We start from the raw sequence: 21,221 nt of genomic DNA, 5'->3' as shown, positions 1-21,221 counted from the left end.
CACAAGTACCTTCAATCTAGCAAGAGAACCATTGGAATTTACTTTCATTGCAACACCCAACGGCATTCAATAGCAGTTTTTCCATGAGGTAAGGGAACAAGTTCCTAAACATGATTTTCCTCTAGGGTTGCCAACCTCAATCATCATAGCTGTCCGCCCAAGACTAGACAAGGCTTCAGACACAAAACTTACAAAGATAGTGAGACTTAATGATAGATTAACAAGCATGGAAAGTCGGAGAAAAAACAGTATATGAAACAAAGTTAAGAGATGGGGTACTGGACACACCTCTGAGTGCCTTTGCGAAGAGCAATCAGAACATTAAGGTCAGAAGCAGGGGGACTAGGGGGACTTATCATAGGGTCCACGGGTGGTGGAGGCGAAGGTGGAGCCACCGCAGGAGCGGGATGGTATGTTGTCTGACTTCGCTGATACACGGTAGTGATCCTCATTTGGACAGGTGGAAGCAGGAGTGAGGATGTTAGTATGGATGTTCGAAACAAAGAAAAGAGAGAGCGATGGAGAGAAACAGAGAAATAAGAGAGTAGAGGAGCCTCACTATCTTTGTGATACCAAATAACTCTAACGTAGTTTTTCCCATTGCCATCATTGCTCAATTTATTTTATTTCCATATTTAACTTTCTCGTCACAATTAAATATCTCTTGTCCTTTGCTTCCAAACCTATCTCTGGACAATAAATCTAAATCCTTATGTCCTTGTGTATCAAGTGATTCAAGTTACATTGTACATATTCTGATAAATTACCAAGTTGGCTATTGCTTCTTAACTTTTTAGCTGCGTTATATTTCCTTAAATTCCTGGTTATTGACCAGAACACCGTTATTCTTAATTGGAGGATGTACTTCAACTTTGTCAGTGTTTACCGCTGATATTGCACATTGACATATTCAAGCACTTACTGGCACTGTAGCAAAGGGTGCATGGGGTTTTGAACCAAGATTCCGCTTAAATGTTTTCAGAGTTACCAGTTGGCTTGAGTCTTTGCAACTCCTATATCTTTAGCCTCAGGTCGCAACCCTTTGAGATTTGCAATTTTTGAAGATTGACACTTGCATGACAATTATTTGCTATCATGAGTAGAGATTGAACATTATTTGTTGGGGTTTTACTTGAATGGACTTTATTTCGACTGTGAAGGAGTGAGTTGGAGATAATTTTATTTGAATCTTTTTGCAGCATTACTCTTTGATTTTGGGATTTTGTTTCTTCTTTTTTATGGTAGTCTTCCTCTGAGATGCTGGTTATTGGTGGCAATTGTTTGTCATACCTGCTCAAGTCATCAGCTAACAACAACTTTTATCTGGAGATTAATATTGTTTATTTCTTTGTGTTCTCAGCAACAATCTTATTTGCAGATGTTATTCAACAGCGGTTCCATATCTTTTTGGTTTGTAACAACATGATGTTGTCTGGTTCACAGTAATCTATACTTTCTAGTTGGTCACTAGTAACTTATACTGTGTATTTGGTCTGCAGTAACCTTTACTGTTTATTTGGTTTACAGTAACCTAATGCTGTCTAGTCCACAGTGACCCTACTGTGTGTGTGTATATATATATATACATACATCTTTTTTGTTTTTCCTATTTTACTTGAGACCTCTTTTAGGGCTCTATATCTGCCTTTGTTTGAGTGGCTGCCTATCACTTGCCACTTACAATATAGCCATTGGATGCTGCTCTTTTATTTCTCCTTGAGAAAATGATTACTTACTACCGGGCTTCTTTGAGAAGTGCTTTGGTATTATTGTTACTGATATGTTATTGTGGATTGCGGTTAGTATTCACTACCATCTCTTCTGCTCATGCTGATTGGATCCAATGAAGATTATTATCTACTGGAATTGTTGATGGTTGATGTGCTGCTCTTACTATTTGTTTTTGTTGTTCCAAGTTTGAACATTTTGATCTAGGTTGTCCAGCTTAAGGAAGATGTTTGAAGACTACTCACGGTAGGGGGAGAGTCCCCATTTTGGTGTAGTTGTGACTAGTGAGTCTTAAGTTAGTTTTCTTATTGAATTATTACTTGAGTTGTACTCTTAAGTAAGATCTATGTAGACTTTATTCGATGCAACTAAACAATATAAATAAAGATTGAAAGTGACAGAACCAACTCTCTGTATTCTCTTCCTGTGCTTGAGATTCTGGTTGGTGACTTCAGGTTTTGTTACAAAAGTCACGAAGAATTGATTGTGCAATGTCCATTTTGTTTGTGGAAGTTATTTGGACATCTTCATATTAAATTTTCTTGTTGGACATGAATTTTACATGAGGTTATAGTTCTTTCATTTATTTTAAATTATGTCGAAGGTAATAACTGAGATGAATCTGTCAATTGAGATAATTGGAAAAGAGTGTTCCCACTTTGTACGAGTAGATAGTTTTCTATTACTCTTCACTCCAGTTATTGTTAAGCTGTTTGTTTTGCTGATGTTGATGATTTCAGTTTGTGAATAAGGGGCATGGATACGATTTATCTTGTCACTTACATTAAGTATTGTTTTCATTATCTGGGAGGAAATGGCATTAGTCCGATCTTGCTTGCTACAATATCAGAGAACACCCCTGAATTGTCCTCACCTTCAGGTCTAAACTTTAACTTTTCATTCAGCTGTGACCTTCCCTGGTCATTTTTGGTCTTCTCCCTTTGGGACCCTGGTGCAAAGCCCCTAATCTTATTCATAGTTAATCTTTTCTCTTTGCAAACCTTTATCTTTGTGCTGCTTCAGCCAAAAAATAGGATATTCGAAACCTTAATCCCTGGGGATGGGTTTTTCAAAGTTCATCCCATAGTCTCATTTATGCTCATAGTACTAGTGAGAATCCAAAAGTTGGATGAATGGTGACCGCAGCTGTGGTTGTTCAAGATCAAAATAAATTATAGCTATGGTACCTTCTTTTTGATACAGTAAGCCTGGCGTGGCTGGACTGACATGATCCACTTTGGAAACCCAGACCAAGGGTGGGATGAATCTAGTTTTTTCGTCTGGGAAGGGCTGTGATTAATGTTAGTTTGTTCTATGTATTTTAGTTGCTTGGGTAGATTATGTAGGAATATCTTGGGAGCTTTCCCTCTCTCAGCATTAGCTTAGTCTTGTAGTACCCTATCTGGTATTCTGGTTTCTGTAGAGGTTTCTACTTTGATGGAAGGCTTATTTTCTATCTATTTTATTGTTGCTATAGAAGACACAGCTTTATGAAGTTAATTTTTGAAGCCTGCTGCTGCAGCTGTGCGTGAGATTGTGTTGGCTGAGTTTTACCTCCCCCATTCTTCTTATTCTCCTACCTTCCTCTCTTTGAAAACCCTCATAGCAGACCACCTACAAGGTTGCACTGCTTTTCTTGCCAAGATTCTATCTTAAACTGTAATTTTGCCACCAACTTTTATTGCTGCTCTTGTGAAAGATGCTGACTTGAAAAGTTTGCACAGTATATTTGCCAGTGGTATTCACTAAGATGGGTTCTGAATTCTGAACCTCTTTTAGCTTGATTGCTTTCCCTTGCCCTTCCCTCTTTCTCCCTGCCTTTTTTGTTTGTGATCCTTTTTGTATCCACATCCCATTTGTTTTGGGAAACCCTGGCTAAGTTAAATGTTTAGACGTCTTGTTCACTTTATAATGTAGCTCTTGGCCAGCAGAAATATTAGACCCAATTTTCCTTTCTTTTTGTGCCAATATTTCTAAATGCATTTTCCTTTGCATGGGATTAGGTGTAAACGATACAAGAAAAGCTTATATTGGAGAAAGTAAGGAACATTTCAAGCATTGCTTCAAGATGAAAATTGTGCTTTCTTTTTGAAATCTGTATTTTTTTAGCAGGTAAGATGCAAGGAACTATTCAAGCAATTCTTTCACATGGAAACATTCTCAGACATGCAGTTCTGCAACGAATCCGTCTGGTTGATCCAGTCTTGCGTCCTGCCATATTTTCACGTTTTGAGTCTGTTTCATCCGCTCGGTTAGAAGAGCATGGATTTGAAAGTACCACTATTTCGGACATTCTGAAAGCCAAAGGTAAAAGTGCTGATGGTTCCTGGCTTTGGTGCACCACAGAGGACACGGTTTATGATGCTGTGAAATCGGTATGCACTTCTAGTGGCCGCCGGAAACTCTATTTTGATAATTTACTTATAAAAATGATTTTCTTGGAAAAGTATATCAGGATTTTCTTATTGACACTGATAATAAGAACCTTACCTTTGTTGCCATAACATGCTTTTTTTATTTTTTATTTTCCCTTCTTCCAAGGAGTGTAAATCTTGTTGTTTCATATGTGGACTTATAATGGCAAGGCAATGGCATCTTATAATATTGAGATAACGATTAAGTTCAGTTCAAATTATTTGAAGAACTTCTTCTTACACTTGTGTCATTTAGACAGTCCATATATCATATGAGGGAAATTCTGAACAGACCTTCTGTAACATAATTAATCTGTAGCCTCCCTGCTTTTATTGCAGATGACACAACATAATGTTGGAGCTTTGGTGGTCGTGAAGCCAGGAGAGCAAAACTCAATTGCTGGCATTATCACAGAGAGAGGTATTGATAGAAAATATTTTACTCCACTTGCTAAATCACCTTTTGGATTTCTATACTATTTTCCCATCATGCTGGCTGATATTACCAGCTAATGTTACCAAACTGGTTCCAATGTAATTGGATCAGAGACTCATAAGTGAACAGTTTCTCATCAAGCATAACGCCATAACCTGTTTATTTTCATTGATTTGAATAACCTCTATATTAGTTAAATGGGAAACAGCCTCTGCATGTAGCAGGGGTAAGGCTGCATACATTATGATCTTCCCTGGATCCTGCGGTGGCAGGAGTCTGATGCACTGGGTATGCACTCTTAACCTGTACACCAGTTTAAGCAATAGGAAAAAGAATTTAGCTTCCTAAGCAAGTTTTCCATCTAAAATAGGATCCACAATTAGAGGATTAGTGTGAGAGCATATCTATTTCAAAATAAACATGAGGCTGAGTTTTATGGAAAGGTATAGAGAGCGTAGGAAGGATCTTCATATGGCCTCTATTGACCTAAAAAAGCTTAAGATTGAGTCCTTTGAGTGTTAATTTGGCAGGGACTAGAGAAAAGAAATGGTGGAAGTCAATATGCGGACATGGTTAAAAATATGTTATATATATGATGATTCAATGATAAGTGTATGAACAATTTGGGTGGGGGGGGGGACAAGGTGGTGAATTCCTGATTGCATTTGGGCCACACTAAGATCAGCTTTAAGCTCATTTGTTTGTACTTTTAACTATACACATTGAAGATGAAATTCCTTGGTGTATGCTTTTCGTTGATAGTATTTTTTGGTAGATGAGACAAATGGGAATTGATACCAAGTTATAATCATGGAGAGCAAATTTGGAATCAAGAGGCATTAAACTAAGTAGTAAGGAAGTCGGAATATCTAGTGTGTAACTTTGGTTGTGATTGGTGGATGATGAAGTGGTGGAAATTGATGAGAAGGAGATTCTACGAAGTGATATTTTAGGTGCCTTGGTTCAATCATAAATAAAGAAGGCGATATAAAGGAAGATGTTTCCCAATGAATTAAAATTGGGTGGATTTAAGTGGAGAGGTGTGTTCGTGTTGGATTCTACTAGGAGTTCAATTAGAGTTTGTATAGGAGTTAAATTAGAGTTTGTATTCATGTAAAATTCTATTCCTTGTAATAGTGTACTTTCCACTTAATTATAAATAGAGGGCTTGAGATCATTGATCGATAAGCCATTCTACCACAATCAACTTTCTCAACATGGCATCAGAGCCTAAGTTTGATTAGGATCTTCTTCTTTTATTTATTTATTTATTTTTTTAAATCCATCGCAAACCATCGCAATTGGGTTTACTATCGTTCTTCAGTTTCGACAGGACCACCTTCTTCTGAATTTTTTTTTTCAACATCAGACGGGGAGAAGAGAACCACCACCGCTGCTGCTTGTCGCTGCTGCATCACAAAACTTAGTGCTGCTGCATCGCAAAACTTAGTGCTGCTGCATCGCAAACCTCGTGTTACTAAACGTGTCACTGCTGGCAGTTTTTTCCCGTACCGTCTCGAGGGAAGAACAGTAACAAAAAAAAGAGGAAAGCTGAAGAGAAGATGTTGCTCCTGCTTTGCTGCACTACTGCTGCTGCTTCCTGCTTCAAGAACAGATTCACAGCAGTTGGTCGTTTCTTCCTGCTCCTGCAACTTCTGCTTCCAGCTCCAAGAATAGAATCACAGCCAACACAGTTTTCTTATGAATCGCAGAATCGCAGCCAACACAGTTTTCTATGGTTTTTTTTTTCTGAAACTCTTTGTTTCCGTCAAATTTTTTCATCTGATTCTTTCTTTCGAACCTTGAATCAAGCCCCAACTTGTATCGAATCATACATAGTTTCTTTTCCCCCTTAGCTACCGTTCTATTTGCCCAAAAATAGGAAGAAACAAAATATGATGGTTGATGGGCTTCATTGGTAAATTTACTTTTTCCCAGGGACCTAATGGCAAATTCAGATAATTCTAGGCACCTAATTGCAAATTCAAATAGTTTAGGGACTTATTTGTAATTTCAGCTTTTCTAGGGGCTTATTTGTAATTTTATATATCTTTAGGGGAGCTGTTTGTGATTTTCCATAACTTCAGAATCAGCATCAACATCAGCATCAGAATCAGAATCAGAATCAGAGTCGGAAAAAAAGAAGAAGAAGAAGAAGAAGAAAGGGCGTTATGGCAACCACTGAATCACTGATGGTACTACTACGTCCGTTGGTTCCGAACATTATCCCACTCTTCATCCTCTTTCAGTATGATTTGATGGAACAAATTATTTGATATGGTCTCGATCTGCCTACTTGACTATTGCTGGAAGAGGACTTGTTGGACACCTTACGGGCGCCACTATCAAACCTCCCACCATAGGTGTTTCACAGGATAAATGGATCTCGAATGACTCTCTTGTTATGTCATTCCTTTTGAATTCCATGAATCCAAATATTGCTCGTGGATATCTATTACTTGATACTGCAGCCCAAATCGGAAGGCTACTACTGAAAACATATGGACAGTTGGGGAATGATGCACATGTTTATGAGCTACAAAAGAAACTTCATGAGACTACCCAAAGGAACTGTGGCCCAATATTATGTTGAGTTGCGCTCTCTTTGGCAGGAGTTGGATCATTATGGGGATTATCACCCCACTAATTTAGATGATGTGACTGCTTATAGGAAGCACTTTGATAAGATTCGGGTATATAACTTCTTGGTAGGTTTGAATGTGGAGTATGATCAGATCAGAGTGCAAGTATTAAGTCGTTTTCCCTTTCCTACACTCGAACAGTCTTATGCCCTTGTTCAGTGTGAGGAAAGCCGCCGATTAGCCATGCTTCATGCTCCTATTGTGGAGAAATTAGCCTTACAGTCTGTTAGCACTAAATCTGATTTGGCTAAGGAGACTGTCAAGTGTGAACACTGTCACAAACCATACCATACCAAGGCTAATTGTTGGAAGCTCCATGGGAAGCTTGCTGATTTTGAGCAAAAAGAGCACAAAAAAGAGGAAAATCGAAAGCTCATATTTCTGAGACAGTTTCCACAACACCCTCTGCAGACGTTGGTCTTTCACAGGAGGAGTTAGCTACTCTGCGACGTATTCTGCAATCTTATATTGCCAGTACAACCTCTACCACCGCTTCCTTTACTAATCAAACCAACTCCTACCTTGCTACTTCAGGTAAAACTTTTATAGGCTTCCAAGTTTTTTCAGTTTCTACTCCTTGGATCATTGATACAGGAGCCATAGATCATATGACATGTTTATCCTCCTTTTTCTTACAATATTCTCCAACTTCTGGAAAGGATAAAGTTCGAATTGCTGATGGCTCCTATTCTTCCATTGCTAGAAAAGGGACCATTCAACATCCTCCATCACTTTCTTTGTCTTAAGTTTTACATGTTCCCTCTTTCTCTACTAACTTGCTATCTATCAGTAGTCTTACACATGACTTGAATTGTAAAGTTATATTTTTCCCATCTTTTTGTGTCTTCCAGGATCTGGTCAACTAGATAATGGACTTTATTTGCTCGAGCCGGTTGAAGGATCTACTTCTGCTTTGATTACATCTTTTAATCAGGTCCATTCGGTAATATCAGACCTTCATCAGTGGCACCGTAGGCTAGGTCAGCCCCCTCTAAGAACTCTTAAGAAAATATTTCATAATTTAGTTTCTTCTTGTAATGAGGATGATTTTTTTTTGTGAAGCCTGCATTTTTGCCAAGCAGACTTGTTCTACTTATTTACCTTCCATTCATAATAGAAAAACTATTTCTTTTATGCTAATTCATACTGATGTGTGGGGTCCCTGTCGACGTGTGTCTATTACTGGCTATAGGTACTTTGTTACTTTTATTGATTGTCACTCTCGTTCTACATGGATTTATCTTTTAAAACGAAAAAATGAGGTTTTCCGATGTTTTCGTGATTTTCATTATTTGATTAAAACTCAGTACAATGCCAATGTGAAGATCATTCGCAGTGACAATGGCACAAAGTATATTGATGGTGAATTTCAGAGATATCTCTTTGACTCTGGCATAATACACCAGACCAGTTGCGTTGATACGACTGCCCAAAATGGGGTTGCCGAAAGGAAGAATCGGCATCTCTTAGAGATAGTCCGTTCCATTATGATTGCTATTAATGTACCTGATCAATACTAGAGTGATTCTATACTCACTGCTTCTTATTTTATGAATAGGATGCCTAGTAGAATACTCTATTTTAAATGTCCTAATGAGATTCTCCAAGGAACCTCTTTTTTTATTATTGCCCCAAAGATTTTTGGATGTGTGTGTTATGCCAGAAACACCGCCCACCAGAGTAAGCTGGCTCCCCGCGGCCTACGCTGCATATTTTTGGGGTATTCTGCTTTACTCGAAAGGGTACAAATGTTATCATCCTCCTTCCAAGAAAACCATTGTATCCATGGATGTAATTTTTAATGAGTCTTGCCCTTATCATACACCTCTTCAGGGGGAGAGTCCTAGAGGAGAGGTGTTCTTTTCGACTCTAGATCTTCCTATCACACACCAACACAACTTAAGACTTCAAAAAGAGTTTCCTGACTAGGGGGAGACTTCTTTTAGTATACTTGTGGACTCTAATCCCCTCCCTTCGTTTTTTGAACCATGTGAAGAGCCTAGCCAGGGGGAGACCACTCTTTTGAGACAAACTGTTGAGGTCTTTCAAAACCAGATTGACCAGAATAAGGAGGTGCAGACTTATCAGAGGAAGAATTACAACCGACTAAAGCAGGTGGAGAAAGGTGATACGTAACCACTTCAGTCTCTTGCTTCGAATCATATTCTAACTGTTCCCCTTAAGATATCTTCTTTTGATCTTCCTATTGCCTTTTAAAAAAGGAGTCAGATCTTGTACTCAACATCCCATAGCTAAATATGTTTCTTATAACTCTTGGTTTGACTCCTACTGTGCTTTTATATCCTCTCTTGCATTGGTATCTGTTCCTAAAAGTTGGCAGGAAGCCTATGCTAATAAGAGATGGAAGGCAACTATAGTAGAGGAAATGTAGGCAATGAAGAAAAATGACCCTTGGGAGCTGGTTACACTTCCTCTAGGAAAAAAACCAGTGGGCTGCAAATGGGTATTTGTGGTTAAACAAAATATGGATGGATCAATCAACAAGTTGAAAGCTAGACTAGTTGCAAAGGGGTTTACCCAGACCTATGGGATTGATTATCATGAGACTTTTGCCCCTGTCACGAAACAAAACACTGTCAGAGTTCTGTTGTCTGTAGATGTGAACAAAGACTAGAACTTGCACCAACTAGACGTAAATAATGCCTTCTTACATGGGGAATTAGTGGAAGAAATCTATATGGAAATCCCACATGGTTTCTCCGATGACAATACTGCAGGGAAAGTTTGTCAGTTGTAGAGGTCAATGTATGGGTTAAAATAGTTTCCTAGATGTTGGTTTGGACGCCTCATGTAGGCAATGACTTCTATTGGGTACAAGCAAAGCAATGCTGATCATACACTATTTGTTAAGAAGTTAGGTACTACATCAGACTTCTCATTGTCTATGTAGACGATATTGTCATCACAGAGAATGATGGTAAAGAAATTCAAAAGCTGAAGGATTTTTTTGGCAGAGAGTTTGAAATTAAAAATCTAGGAAAGTTACAATATTTCTTAGGGATTGAGGTGGCTTGATCAAAGAAAAGTATATTCCTATCCCAAAGAAAGTATGTCCTAGATTTATTATCAGAAGTGGGAATGTTGGGGTGTAAAGCAGTTGATACCCATATTGAAGCTGGAGCTAAACTTATAAAAAAAGAGGGAGAACCAGTGGACCAATGAAGATACCAAAGGCTGGTAGGGAAACTTATTTACTTGTCCCACACTAGGCCAGACATCGCTTATGTTGTAGGGATAGTGAGCCAATTCATGCTTGATCCATATTTAGCTCGTATGACGGCTGTTACTAGAATACTATAATAGTTGAAGGGAACTCCTGGAAAATGAATACTTTTGTCACCCACTAATAATCTAAAAGTAGAAGCATACACTGATGCAGACTGGGCTGGATCTCCAGACAGGAATTCAATTTCAGGTTACTGTACCTTTGCTGGAGGTATTCTAGTTACTTGGAGAAGTAAGAAACAGAATGTGGTAGCTTTATCTAGTATCGAAACTGAATATAGAGCTATGGTTTGTGGAGTTTGTGAGCTACTATGGCTGAAAGGCTTGCTGCAAGATATTGGAGTCCAAGTTCCAAGCCCTATGATGTTGTATTGTGACAACAAGGCTGCTAGTAGTATTGCTAATAATCCTGTGCAACATGATCGAACTAAGCACATTGAAATTGGTAGGTTTTTTGTCAAAGGAAAGTTGGAACAATGACTTATCTGCATGCCTTTTGTAAGATCTGGAGACCAAGTAGCAGATGTTTTCATTAAGGATTTGAAAGAAAGAGATTTACTTCCTATTGTAGGCAAGTTGGGCATGACTAATATCTATGCCTCAACTTGAGGGGGAGTGTTGGATTCTACTAAGAGTTCAGTTAGAGTTTGTATAGGAGTTAAATTAGAGTTTGTATTCATGTAAAATTCTATTCCTTGTAATAGTGTACTTTTCACTTAATTATAAGTAGAGGGTTTGAGATCATTGATCGATAAACCATTCTACCACAATCAACTTTCTCAACAGTTCGGGGTCATGTGTCAACGATGTATTCCTTTAAATCTTAGAGGAAAATTGTATAAGATCATCGTACGACTAGCCATGTTGTATGGTGCAGAGTTTTTATAGTTAAGAAGCATCATATAAATAGACCCAGTGAGTAGAAATGAGGATCCTAAAATGGATGAGTGGCAAAACTAGGAAGGATAAGGTACGGAATGATGATAATAGAGTTGGTCTATGTGTAGCTCTAGTAAATGATAAGATACAAGAAAGTCGAGGTGGCATGGTCACGTTCAATGGAGGCCATTAATGCCTCTATTCGAAAAAGTGATCTAATCTTGATCGAAGATACCAGAAGAGCTAGGAGCAGACTTAAGGTAATTTTAGAAGTGGTGAGAAAGATATAAATGACTTAAGCCTTGTACTTTGTATGGCCTCAAAGAGCTGATTGGAATGCAAGGATCTATGTAGCTGATCCCATTTAATTGGGATAATGCTTGCTGTTGTTTTTTCAGATTTGAGGTTGGGTTTGTGCCCTTTTTTTTTTTCCCTATATAAGTTGACAATGATTCCAAATTTTTAGTCACAATTTGCTACTTTAAGCCAAAGGATAGTTGAAAGGCAAACAAGCACCTCAATAACATTGACATCGACACCAATAATGATGATAATTGATGGAGATTACTATGAAAGCCTTTGAACTCCTAAGATTCAGGCCAAAAGTTGAGGCTCATGCTTCATGAAATTTAAGCATGTGTTTTGAAAGATATTAAAGGCAAAATGATGCAAATCATTCCGGGTGTAGCATAGGGCCTTTCTCCCCCAAACCCTACTGCCACTTATCACATGATGGGCTTTTTGGTAATTTTTGGTAATTTTTGATAAGTCCAAGTTAGGGTCTCATTGGGTCCAGCGTGTTAGGGGTTGTATGGTAACGATTCTGGCACACTTATTCTGTGCCATTTGCCCACTTTGGCACAGAAGTCAGCAAAAACATGTATGGTAAACCGGTTCAACTTTTCTGTGCTGTGGTTCAGCAAAACTGTGTTGAACCAGACAATTGGCACACTTTTTCCTTGTGCCAGAGAAACTCCAATTTGGAGCTTCTCTGACACAGAAGCAATTCGGTTTGGAAGCGCGGGGCACAAGCTTGTCATTAACGGTGCTTAGGGTTATTGATGTAATTTCACGATAACCCTAAAAGCTCCTCATCACTCTCGTCTCTCTGCACTCTCTCGACTTCTGGTTATCATCTCTCTCAACGGTCATCTCTCGCAGCCCTAGATAAGACCTCTCATCTCTCTCTCGTCTCCCTCATCTCTCACAACTCTCCCAAGTCTCGCAACTCTCTCTCCTCTCTCGCATCTCTCTCAACTCTCTCGACTCCAAAACGAGTCTCTCCAATTGATCTTTGTGTTTGGAAGCATCTTTGCAATATCGTTCCTCTATTTGGAAGCATCTCTGCAGCCAATCTCTTTGTTTGGAAGCGTCTCTGCAACCGATTCTCTACCAGAAGCCGAAGCCCGTCTCTTGCAACTGATCTCTCTTCAACCGAAGCCATCTGCAACCCACTTCTTCATCTTCGTTCACTGTGAGTGGAGGTCACATAGTTATCTTTTTTTTGCACATAGTTGTTCTGAATAAGAAAACCTGATTCTTTCTTATTTTTCTGATATTGCTAAATTCGTTTTCTGTTTACATCGGAGCACAAGGGTGTCATTCTGTTCTCTAAGATTTTATGTTCTTGGACTTTACTTTGACTGTTCAATTCTGTTGGTTTTGTTTCTGAAAGTAATATGTTGGGTGGTCTTCTTATTCGTCATCCAACATATTACTTCATGGGTGCGAGACCTAATGTCTGATGTGTGCAAGACACCATTCCTATATGGGATATTGAGACCTAATTGTTTAGTATATGATACTTGGATTTTTCATTTTTATGTGTGTGGCAATTGATTGTTAGATTACAAACAGAGTATGGAAGGTCTGATGCGTGCGAGACACCATTACTTCATTGGATATTGAGATCTCATTGTTTAGTACATGATACTTGGATTCTTCATTTTTGTGTGTGTTGAGATCTTGTGGGTGGCAATTGATTGATGATTAACAGAATTATGGTTCTAAACTAAAAAGATTTCATTTTTATCTTTGTGTTCTTAAAGTTGGTTTTTAATTCTCTTTTTTCCCCTTTTGTTTTACTTTAGGTCAGTTTGGATCTTGGGTATCATTATTGGGGTTTAGTACAAGGTTTGGTTTCATTTGACTCAACGTTCCCATGCATCAGTTTTGTTTTGAAGTTTTGAAAAAGGGACTCGTTGATGTTTTGGCCTACCATATCTCTAATCACATAGATGCAGTAATGAGAAAGCACATTTACAATCTGGACAGCAAAACAGAGATGCTAGGAATCCAAGGTTGTAATTAGATAAACAGCACAATTATTCAGGTTCTTTTCAAAACAGAGTTACCGTGGGGTTTGTTTGTTTCTGTATCTCTTGCAACTCTGAGTTCCCATCTCAGCTACTTTCCCATTCACTCATTGGGTGTCTATGATTCAAATCTGCAAAATGGAATGATCCGTCAATATTTTTATATCTCTGTTTTTATTGACATGGATAATTCAATTTTAAAAGTAACCAATTGGAGATGTAAACATTTTTTCTTTTATTTCTGGTATTGGCATACTACCTGAGGCCTGAGGGTTATGTTTTGCTGTTTGATTCTGTTCAATACGTTACTTGATGTGAGTTACATTGTATGTGTATTCTGAAGTATCTAGCTAAATGTGTGTAAACCAACTGGATTTATGCCTGTATCATATTACACTGTTCAGCATTACCATGTAACTGTGTAATGCTTTGAAACCTGAGATCTATAGGTTTAAAGCTTAGCAATAGATCGTTGTCTAACATGACTTGAGTGCATAGAACTTAATCCTCTTGTTTCTAAATGGGTCTGAAATCCTTTTAGTGCATTGAAGAAGCTGGTTTTAGAAGAGCTTTTGCAGAGGAAAAGCAGAAGAAGCTGGTTTTAGAAGAGCTTCCATCTCTCTCTCTCTTTCCCCCCCCCCCTTGGATCTCCTTTTTGTGATAGGTCCCTTTGATTTGACCATGCTTGTCAACAAAAGACAAGAGGCAATTTGAATGTTATACAACAAAAAAATAGAGTTGTAACATGGAACATGGACTTATGATTGTTTAACATGATTGTTCAAACTGCATCTAGTTTGATTTATAGTTTAGTTGGATACTTTACTTTGTGGTCTATTTTTTAAACACAAGAACTTTTTCCTTGTGCCAGAGAATTGTCATTGCTTGTTGTGCTATTCATAACTTCATCCGTGATGAGCAAATTGCCGACAAAAAGTTTGAAGAATTCGGAGACCCGAATTGGATATCTGAAGAAGTAATATCGGATCCTGATAACCCTGATAACACCCAATCAGAAGCAAGACAAATGGAAGAGAAAAAGAAGAAAATTGCAAATGAATTGGTAGCAACAGCGAGACTCCCACTAATCACTTGAAAACATTATAATCTCACTTGATTTTATGTAAGCACCTATGTATGAATTGAACATGCATATTTAGTTATTTTTAATTATTTTATATTTATATTTTTAAATATTTTATTAAAAAAATGTGCCCATTTTGGCACAGAAGTCGTACATACCATACAAGATTCTGTGCCAAGATGGGCCAGAGAAACGTGCCCATCTGTATCTAACCATACAAGATTATGGCAATGGGAATTTTGTGCTGAAGTGGGAATTTTGGCACAGAATGGTTACCATACAACCCCTTAATAGGATCCTAAATTTATTTTTGTTTTTGAGCTTGCGTGATTATTTGATGAGTTATTAAAGAGTCCTTGTTAGGGTAGGTTTCTTAGTTTGTGGAGTCCTATAGTGTTGTCCTACTCTTGCAAGGATCCCGTATCTACTCTTAGACATGGTGGGAAATCTCGCTCTCGTCACCTCAAAATACCGAGAGCACGACCAAGATGGCGAGATCTTGGTCGAGATATACAATTTTTCTGGCATTAACTCAGTGGCCCATCTTGGTGGGTTTTAGGGCCCTAATTGGGTTGAAACTTGGTATTTAGCCTATTTAAGGCCTTTTAAACACACTGGTGGTGTTGGATTTGTGAGAAAATAAACTTAAGTATGTCTTCTCAGTCGACCCTATGTGCGTGAAATCGAAATGCTGTGAAGTGAAATGTTAGACAACATGTAATGTAGAGATATCAAGTGGTTCAAGTTATCAATTATCAAACACATTATTCATCAAACTATCAAAGAACTTATATGTCTTCAAGATTTTACAACCATAAGAAGTTTTAGTAAGTCATAAATCATAATCCATAAGCTCACAAGACTGTAAGAATATCACTCAGCATTTTGCATCAATTGATTCTGAACGGTGGCCACATATGACTCCGAAGTCAACTCATCACTGTAGTATGTTTCATATCGGTTTATGTAGGATTGATTTGTCTCCATGTCAGAATACTGGAGGAATAGCACTCTGGGGTAACCGTCAATCGTGGGTGGGTGAAAGAACCATTGTTGCTCTTGCTATTTGTGTTAATGTTGAATATATGGGTAGGCATTTCTAAACCAGTCAGTCAACAGCCCGGCTTCACTCCCATATGTGTACTCTCCAGGTGCAGGGTCTTGAGGAATAGCATGATCTCCATAAGAAGAATACCTAGTGTAATTGGACTTGGTGTTGTGATCCCCGTATAGGTACTCCGATGACTGCCAATTGGCCAAACTCTGTTGTTGTGAACCACTGTGACCATGATCTAATCTCGCGCTTCCCATGTTCAATTTAAGATCTTGTATGCTCGCATCATCATTCGTTTGTCCCTGATTTGATTTGCTCTTCCTACACCTAGTATAAGTCCGGGCAATAGGGGAACCACGGCTTGCATGTGTGAACTTGGTGGAGGTGACTTGTTTTGTTGACCTTGACTTCCACCAACAACACCACTAGCCTTACTGCCTCCATGACTCGATGGCTGACTTGGAGGGATGGTATCATTGGCATCATCTGAACTCCCACTACTAGACATCACCTTAGCTGTTTCAAGTAAACTAGATGGCTTCACAAATGGTACACTTGGTCCTGCTAATGATGCTTCAACAACCTGACCCTCATCAGAAGATATGTGGTCAGCCATAGCATTTAGGCCCATGTCAGCAGCAATAGTAGGATCCGGCTGCCCTCCTGGCCCATCCAACACTGCGCCACCTTGATCCTTAACCCACTGATATATAACATCATCTTCCTCATCCTCTGCGGGGGCTTGTGGAATATATCAGTCAACTCAATTGGTTCCTGATTTTCGTCATCCATATCATCTTGACTCTCAACCTCATGTTGTAATGCACATACACTAACTCCTCAAGCCTCTTACTCCCCAATCTGTTCCGTACCTTACTATGGATGAGCGAGAAGGTGCTCTTGTTCCTCTCGCAACCAAAGGATGAGCAAGCTTGTGAGAGTACTTTAATTTTTATGTCCTTGAGATTGGCGAACTAGTTCCATATAACACCCACCAATCAGCTGCATATCCAAATATAAGAATGCATTAGGCAAGTAAATCCTAATACTTATATAAATTATAGGTTATAGTCTTATGGACTTATCAGTTATCACTTCTAGAGTTATTGTAATGGACTATTTACTAAGATCTTTTTTTTTTGCTTAGTTGCAACCTCGGAAGGTTTTCCGAAACTCCCAGAGGCATCCCTGAACTCTCTGATTGGTACACCAATTGTTCAATTATTGTACTTTTACTTCTGTGTATGCACTAATGTAAGAAGTTGAAGAAACAATTGAATAAGTTCTCACCTCTTTATTAATTGTCCCCTGCATGATGGGATTTGGCACGAGCTTCTTCACCATGTCTTGCACCGCATTCATCAACCTTATATGAAGCCCCTAATCATTCTTGTAATGGTACTTTGGGTTGAGGTAGTAAGCTTGTATTGTGGAAATAAAATGGCTAGTGATTTGATTGTTTATAAAATATAACAAATTAACAATGTAAATTAAAGTATACAACAAAAACTTAAAGACTTACAAAAAAAGTGAAAAACATAATATCACTCAAAGCATCATAAGTGCAAACAATAATTTGTAGTATGTACTATATTAGTAATCAATGTGAAATGAATATGAAAGTCTCCTACTCTATCATTGATGATCCTTTCACGTAGGATTTGAAGGAGCAATTATAGATCTCATATTCCGATTTCCAAGTCATTGTTTATTAATGTTCATGAACAATGTGAAAGGCTCATGCTTCACATGGCCGCAAGCACTTTAGGCCTCGAGTTCATTTGCAAATTGGGGAGGGAGAAAAAAAAAAAAAAAAAAAAAAAAAAAAAAAGGAAAAAAGGAGGGGGGGGCGGGGGGGGGGGGGGGGGGGGGGAGGGGGGGGGCGGCCGCGCCCAAGCGGGGACGGGACCCCCCCGGCGGGGGGGGCCACCAAGGGCGCCCCCCCCCCCCGCGGGGGGGGGGGGGGGGGGGGGGGGGCCCCCACCCCCCCCTCCTCTAAGGCAACAAATATGTGGGGGCATTGTGGGCTTCTCCGAATTCACCATCCTTAAACCAAACATAATAGGCTCTAAAATGCCCACTGTCCTATTCAGCCGCCTCCAAAAGGAATCGTCAACAATGGTTTATAGGACTACTATTGCATCATGATGGCTAGATCCACGCCAATTAAACCACTCCTCCCTTACAAACATGTGCTGTAGACCCACCACTTTCTTTTGGAAGCTTTTCAGAGCTACATAGTTGTTGGCGAATCTAGTCTATCCAGGGTCGACTAGATCACCCTTACAGTGGTTCCTCATCATCTCAACACATAACCATGGTTATAAATAAAATTACCGACCCTATCAACCACAATATTGATCGATTTTCTCTCCTCAAGTCCTTCAACATAAGATCAAACGAGTGTGCTGCACATGGTGTCCAAAAGAGGTGGATCCTGCTGCTTTTCTTCTCATCAACATTTCACCAGCTTTCTTGAAGTTAGCGCTATTATCTGTGACAATTTGGACAACATTGCTTGGCCCTACCTCGAGGACCACCTACCTAAGAAGTTTGTAAAGGTATTCAGCATCTTTGATTTTATCCGAGGCATCCACTGACTTAAGGAAGAATGTCTTTCCATTGCAGCTCAACATGAAATTAATGATGGACTGTCTAGTAGGACCAGTCCATCCATCAACCATCATAGTAATACCATATGTTGTCCATCTTTCCTTCATGAACCAATGTATTCCTCAACCTCCTGCTTCACCTTTGGTAAATATTTATTCATTACTTCCCAAGCTGTTGAGCCTTTAACCCTTACACCTGCCCTAGCAACTGCATTGATCATCCCCTGCTAGTATGGTGCTTTGGCTACATTGGCTGCAATGTTGTGGTAGAGCATGAATTTGCTAATCACCAACCTAGCTTCCTCCTCCCTACTGCCTTCTCTACCTCCCAGCAAACATATATAGGATGCTTCTTTGATAGGTGTCTTGATGCCTGAAGAAGGAGGGGTCTTTGTCAAATGTGGCATCATAATGTGCAGTCTTCCTCCTTTCAATCCTCTCACTCCTCCCACTTCAATGAAAACTATGTCAAGGTGGCATGGATGCCCCTGACCTCGAGCTACTGCTCTTTTTATATATTTATATTGCCTCACATTTTCAAAATGTAAGGATTGTCTGCTAGTTTCAATTGCAGCCTTTATCTGTCTCCACTCGGCTTGTGACTCAATACCCATACGCCTCCTCTCCTCATCAATGTCAACAAAAGGTTTGTGTAGCACTGTATCCTCAAATTCCCTTTGCTTTTGTGCCATCTCATCCTTTCTTTGTCTCCCTCCCCTTAAAGTTGCTGCAGTCAGTTCATAAGGAACCTTGGGACACTTGGCAACATCTTTGTCGCCACCAACCAACTATTGCTTTAATCTGGTTGAACCACCAGAATTCAAGGTCTTGAGGCAATACTTGCATCTGGATTTTTTCTTGTTGGCAGTCAGTGGATCCCCATGTTGCCAAGCAATGTCTTGAGTCCTACTACCAGTGCTGCCACTCCCACTAGTTGCCATTTAAGCTACAAGTCTACAACACTTAATCACATACATGAATGTTCCCAAATAGTCATTAGAATAATTTTTAGATAATTAAAAACATGTAAAAACAATTTATGAAACAACAAAACACACACTTTGTTCTAAGATAACATATATACAATGCTCAAACAGACATGTTTGTATTTTTAAATTAAACTACATAATATGAGCATCATTTACAAATTACAATAAAAAAGATGAATTTTAATAGAATGTTTTTTTTCATAATTATTTAAATGAAAAAAATTACAGCAAGCATGATATAATCAGAATATGACTACATGGAGTTGTAGCCCTCTCAATGTAGTTTAACATAAGCGATAATCACATTCATATCATAAGTATTTTTTTATATATTTTTTAATGTTAAATTTTTAGATATTAAATGCGAGAATTCAAAAATTAAATTAATAGCAGAAAATTAAATTTGTTCCATGAAAGTGTAGATCGAAGCTATTAGATCAATATATATTTATACTAGACTCACACACCCATTGTAGAACATTCTATTTGAAAAAAATTCAAATTTGGGGGAAAATCTTACATTTGTTGAAGATCTAGTTGAAATAGGCTTGAATGATGATAATATGATGTTGTAGATGTGTCAAGGATGTTTGGAAGTTGAAATATAGTTGAATCCTCAAAAAATTCCGGCCAAAAATTGATTTTGGCGAGATTGGAGGGTTGCAACGAGATCTACCTCTCTTGCATGAGATAAGGGGGTTCTAAAACTCCCTAAAGAATGTGATTGGGCCCATACTGGCGAGATCTCCCATCTCTCCCATCTCGACCCCTCTCGTCTCGCTAAGCCAATTTAGCGAGATATCTCGAGATATCTCGCGAGATCTCCCAGCATGCTCTTAGAATTCAATTTGGACTCTTCTAGAGTGAGATATGAAGGTTTCTTGTGTGAGTTAAATTACTAAGTGTCTTAATTGGATTTGGCTTGCGTGTTAAGAGTCCTCATATGTTTTCTTTTTGGAAGTTGAGTTCTATTATGTTTTCATTCATGTAGGCTATAATAAGCCACTATGGGTGGTAACAAATCAATCTTGAGTTATTAAATAAAATCTGAGATTGAAGGAAGAGTGGAGTCTTTAGGATCCCACGACTGTGTGTGATCTTAATACTGCAATTTTGCTTCAAGCTTTTGGCAGCAACCTAACTCAAGCATTACAGCAGCTGAAGTTTCCCCCTTCGAGTTAGTCTAAACCAGCCCCTCCCTTCCGCTTCCTATCTCTGATCACTACCCTCCCTTTTCCACTATTTTGTCCCACAGCAGCAGCATCCTCCCTCCCCTCTAAACCCTAGACCCCTACTCCATTCAACCCTCCCCCTATGGGATCGCACCCTTCCCAAACCCTTTTTCTACTTTTTCTTCTCCATTAAGCCTTCCTCCATTGGGGTTTGTAATTTTGCAGTTCATCTTCAACCTCTAGAAACCCTAAACCCCAGTTTTACTAAAATTCCTATGACTCTCCAATTCCTTGCATTCTAAACCCTTTTAGGGTTACCTTCTAGACTTCTCTAATCCCTAACCCTAGTCGACACCTCTAGAGTCCTAATCCAAGTTGGAGACTAATTTAGAAACCCTAATCCTTTAGGATTAAAATTGAAATTACAGAATATCTACAGCCTTACTCCTAACCTAGCCACGAGTAACCTTGCATTTAGCCCTAGATACCTTCAAAACCTAACCCTAAATTACAATTTCAGATCTGAAACCATAGTTACAGCAGGGTTTTGACCCTGAGACATAAAACCTAGAGCCCCCTAGCCTGGTTGAAACCTACTCTAATCCTAACCCAACTTTATATCTATTGCCACAAAAACCCTATATGAATGT

General features: G+C 38.9%; 1 protein-coding gene across 2 annotated transcripts in view; it reads left to right on the top strand.

The window, feature by feature from the left end:
- CBSX3 (Cystathionine beta-synthase (CBS) family protein) overlaps positions 1-21,221 on the top strand; it is a 34,167-nt gene that overhangs the window by 6,936 nt on the left and 6,010 nt on the right. The window contains exons 2-3 of one of the 2 annotated variants that reach the window (XM_089165247.1): positions 3,838-4,103; positions 4,482-4,563. In XM_089165247.1, the coding sequence (XP_089021373.1) occupies positions 3,846-4,103; positions 4,482-4,563 (340 nt within the window). In that variant the 5' untranslated portion in view covers positions 3,838-3,845. The remainder of the gene's footprint in view (positions 1-3,837; positions 4,104-4,481; positions 4,564-21,221) is intronic. The other variant, XM_089165246.1, reaches the window with a different exon arrangement.

The sequence above is a fragment of the Hakea prostrata genome, chromosome 8 (genome assembly GCF_041222555.1).
Source record: "Hakea prostrata isolate BN-2017 chromosome 8, UWA_Hpros_2, whole genome shotgun sequence".
Lineage (NCBI taxonomy): Eukaryota > Viridiplantae > Streptophyta > Magnoliopsida > Proteales > Proteaceae > Hakea > Hakea prostrata.
This window is presented reverse-complemented; position numbering and strand designations above follow the sequence as displayed.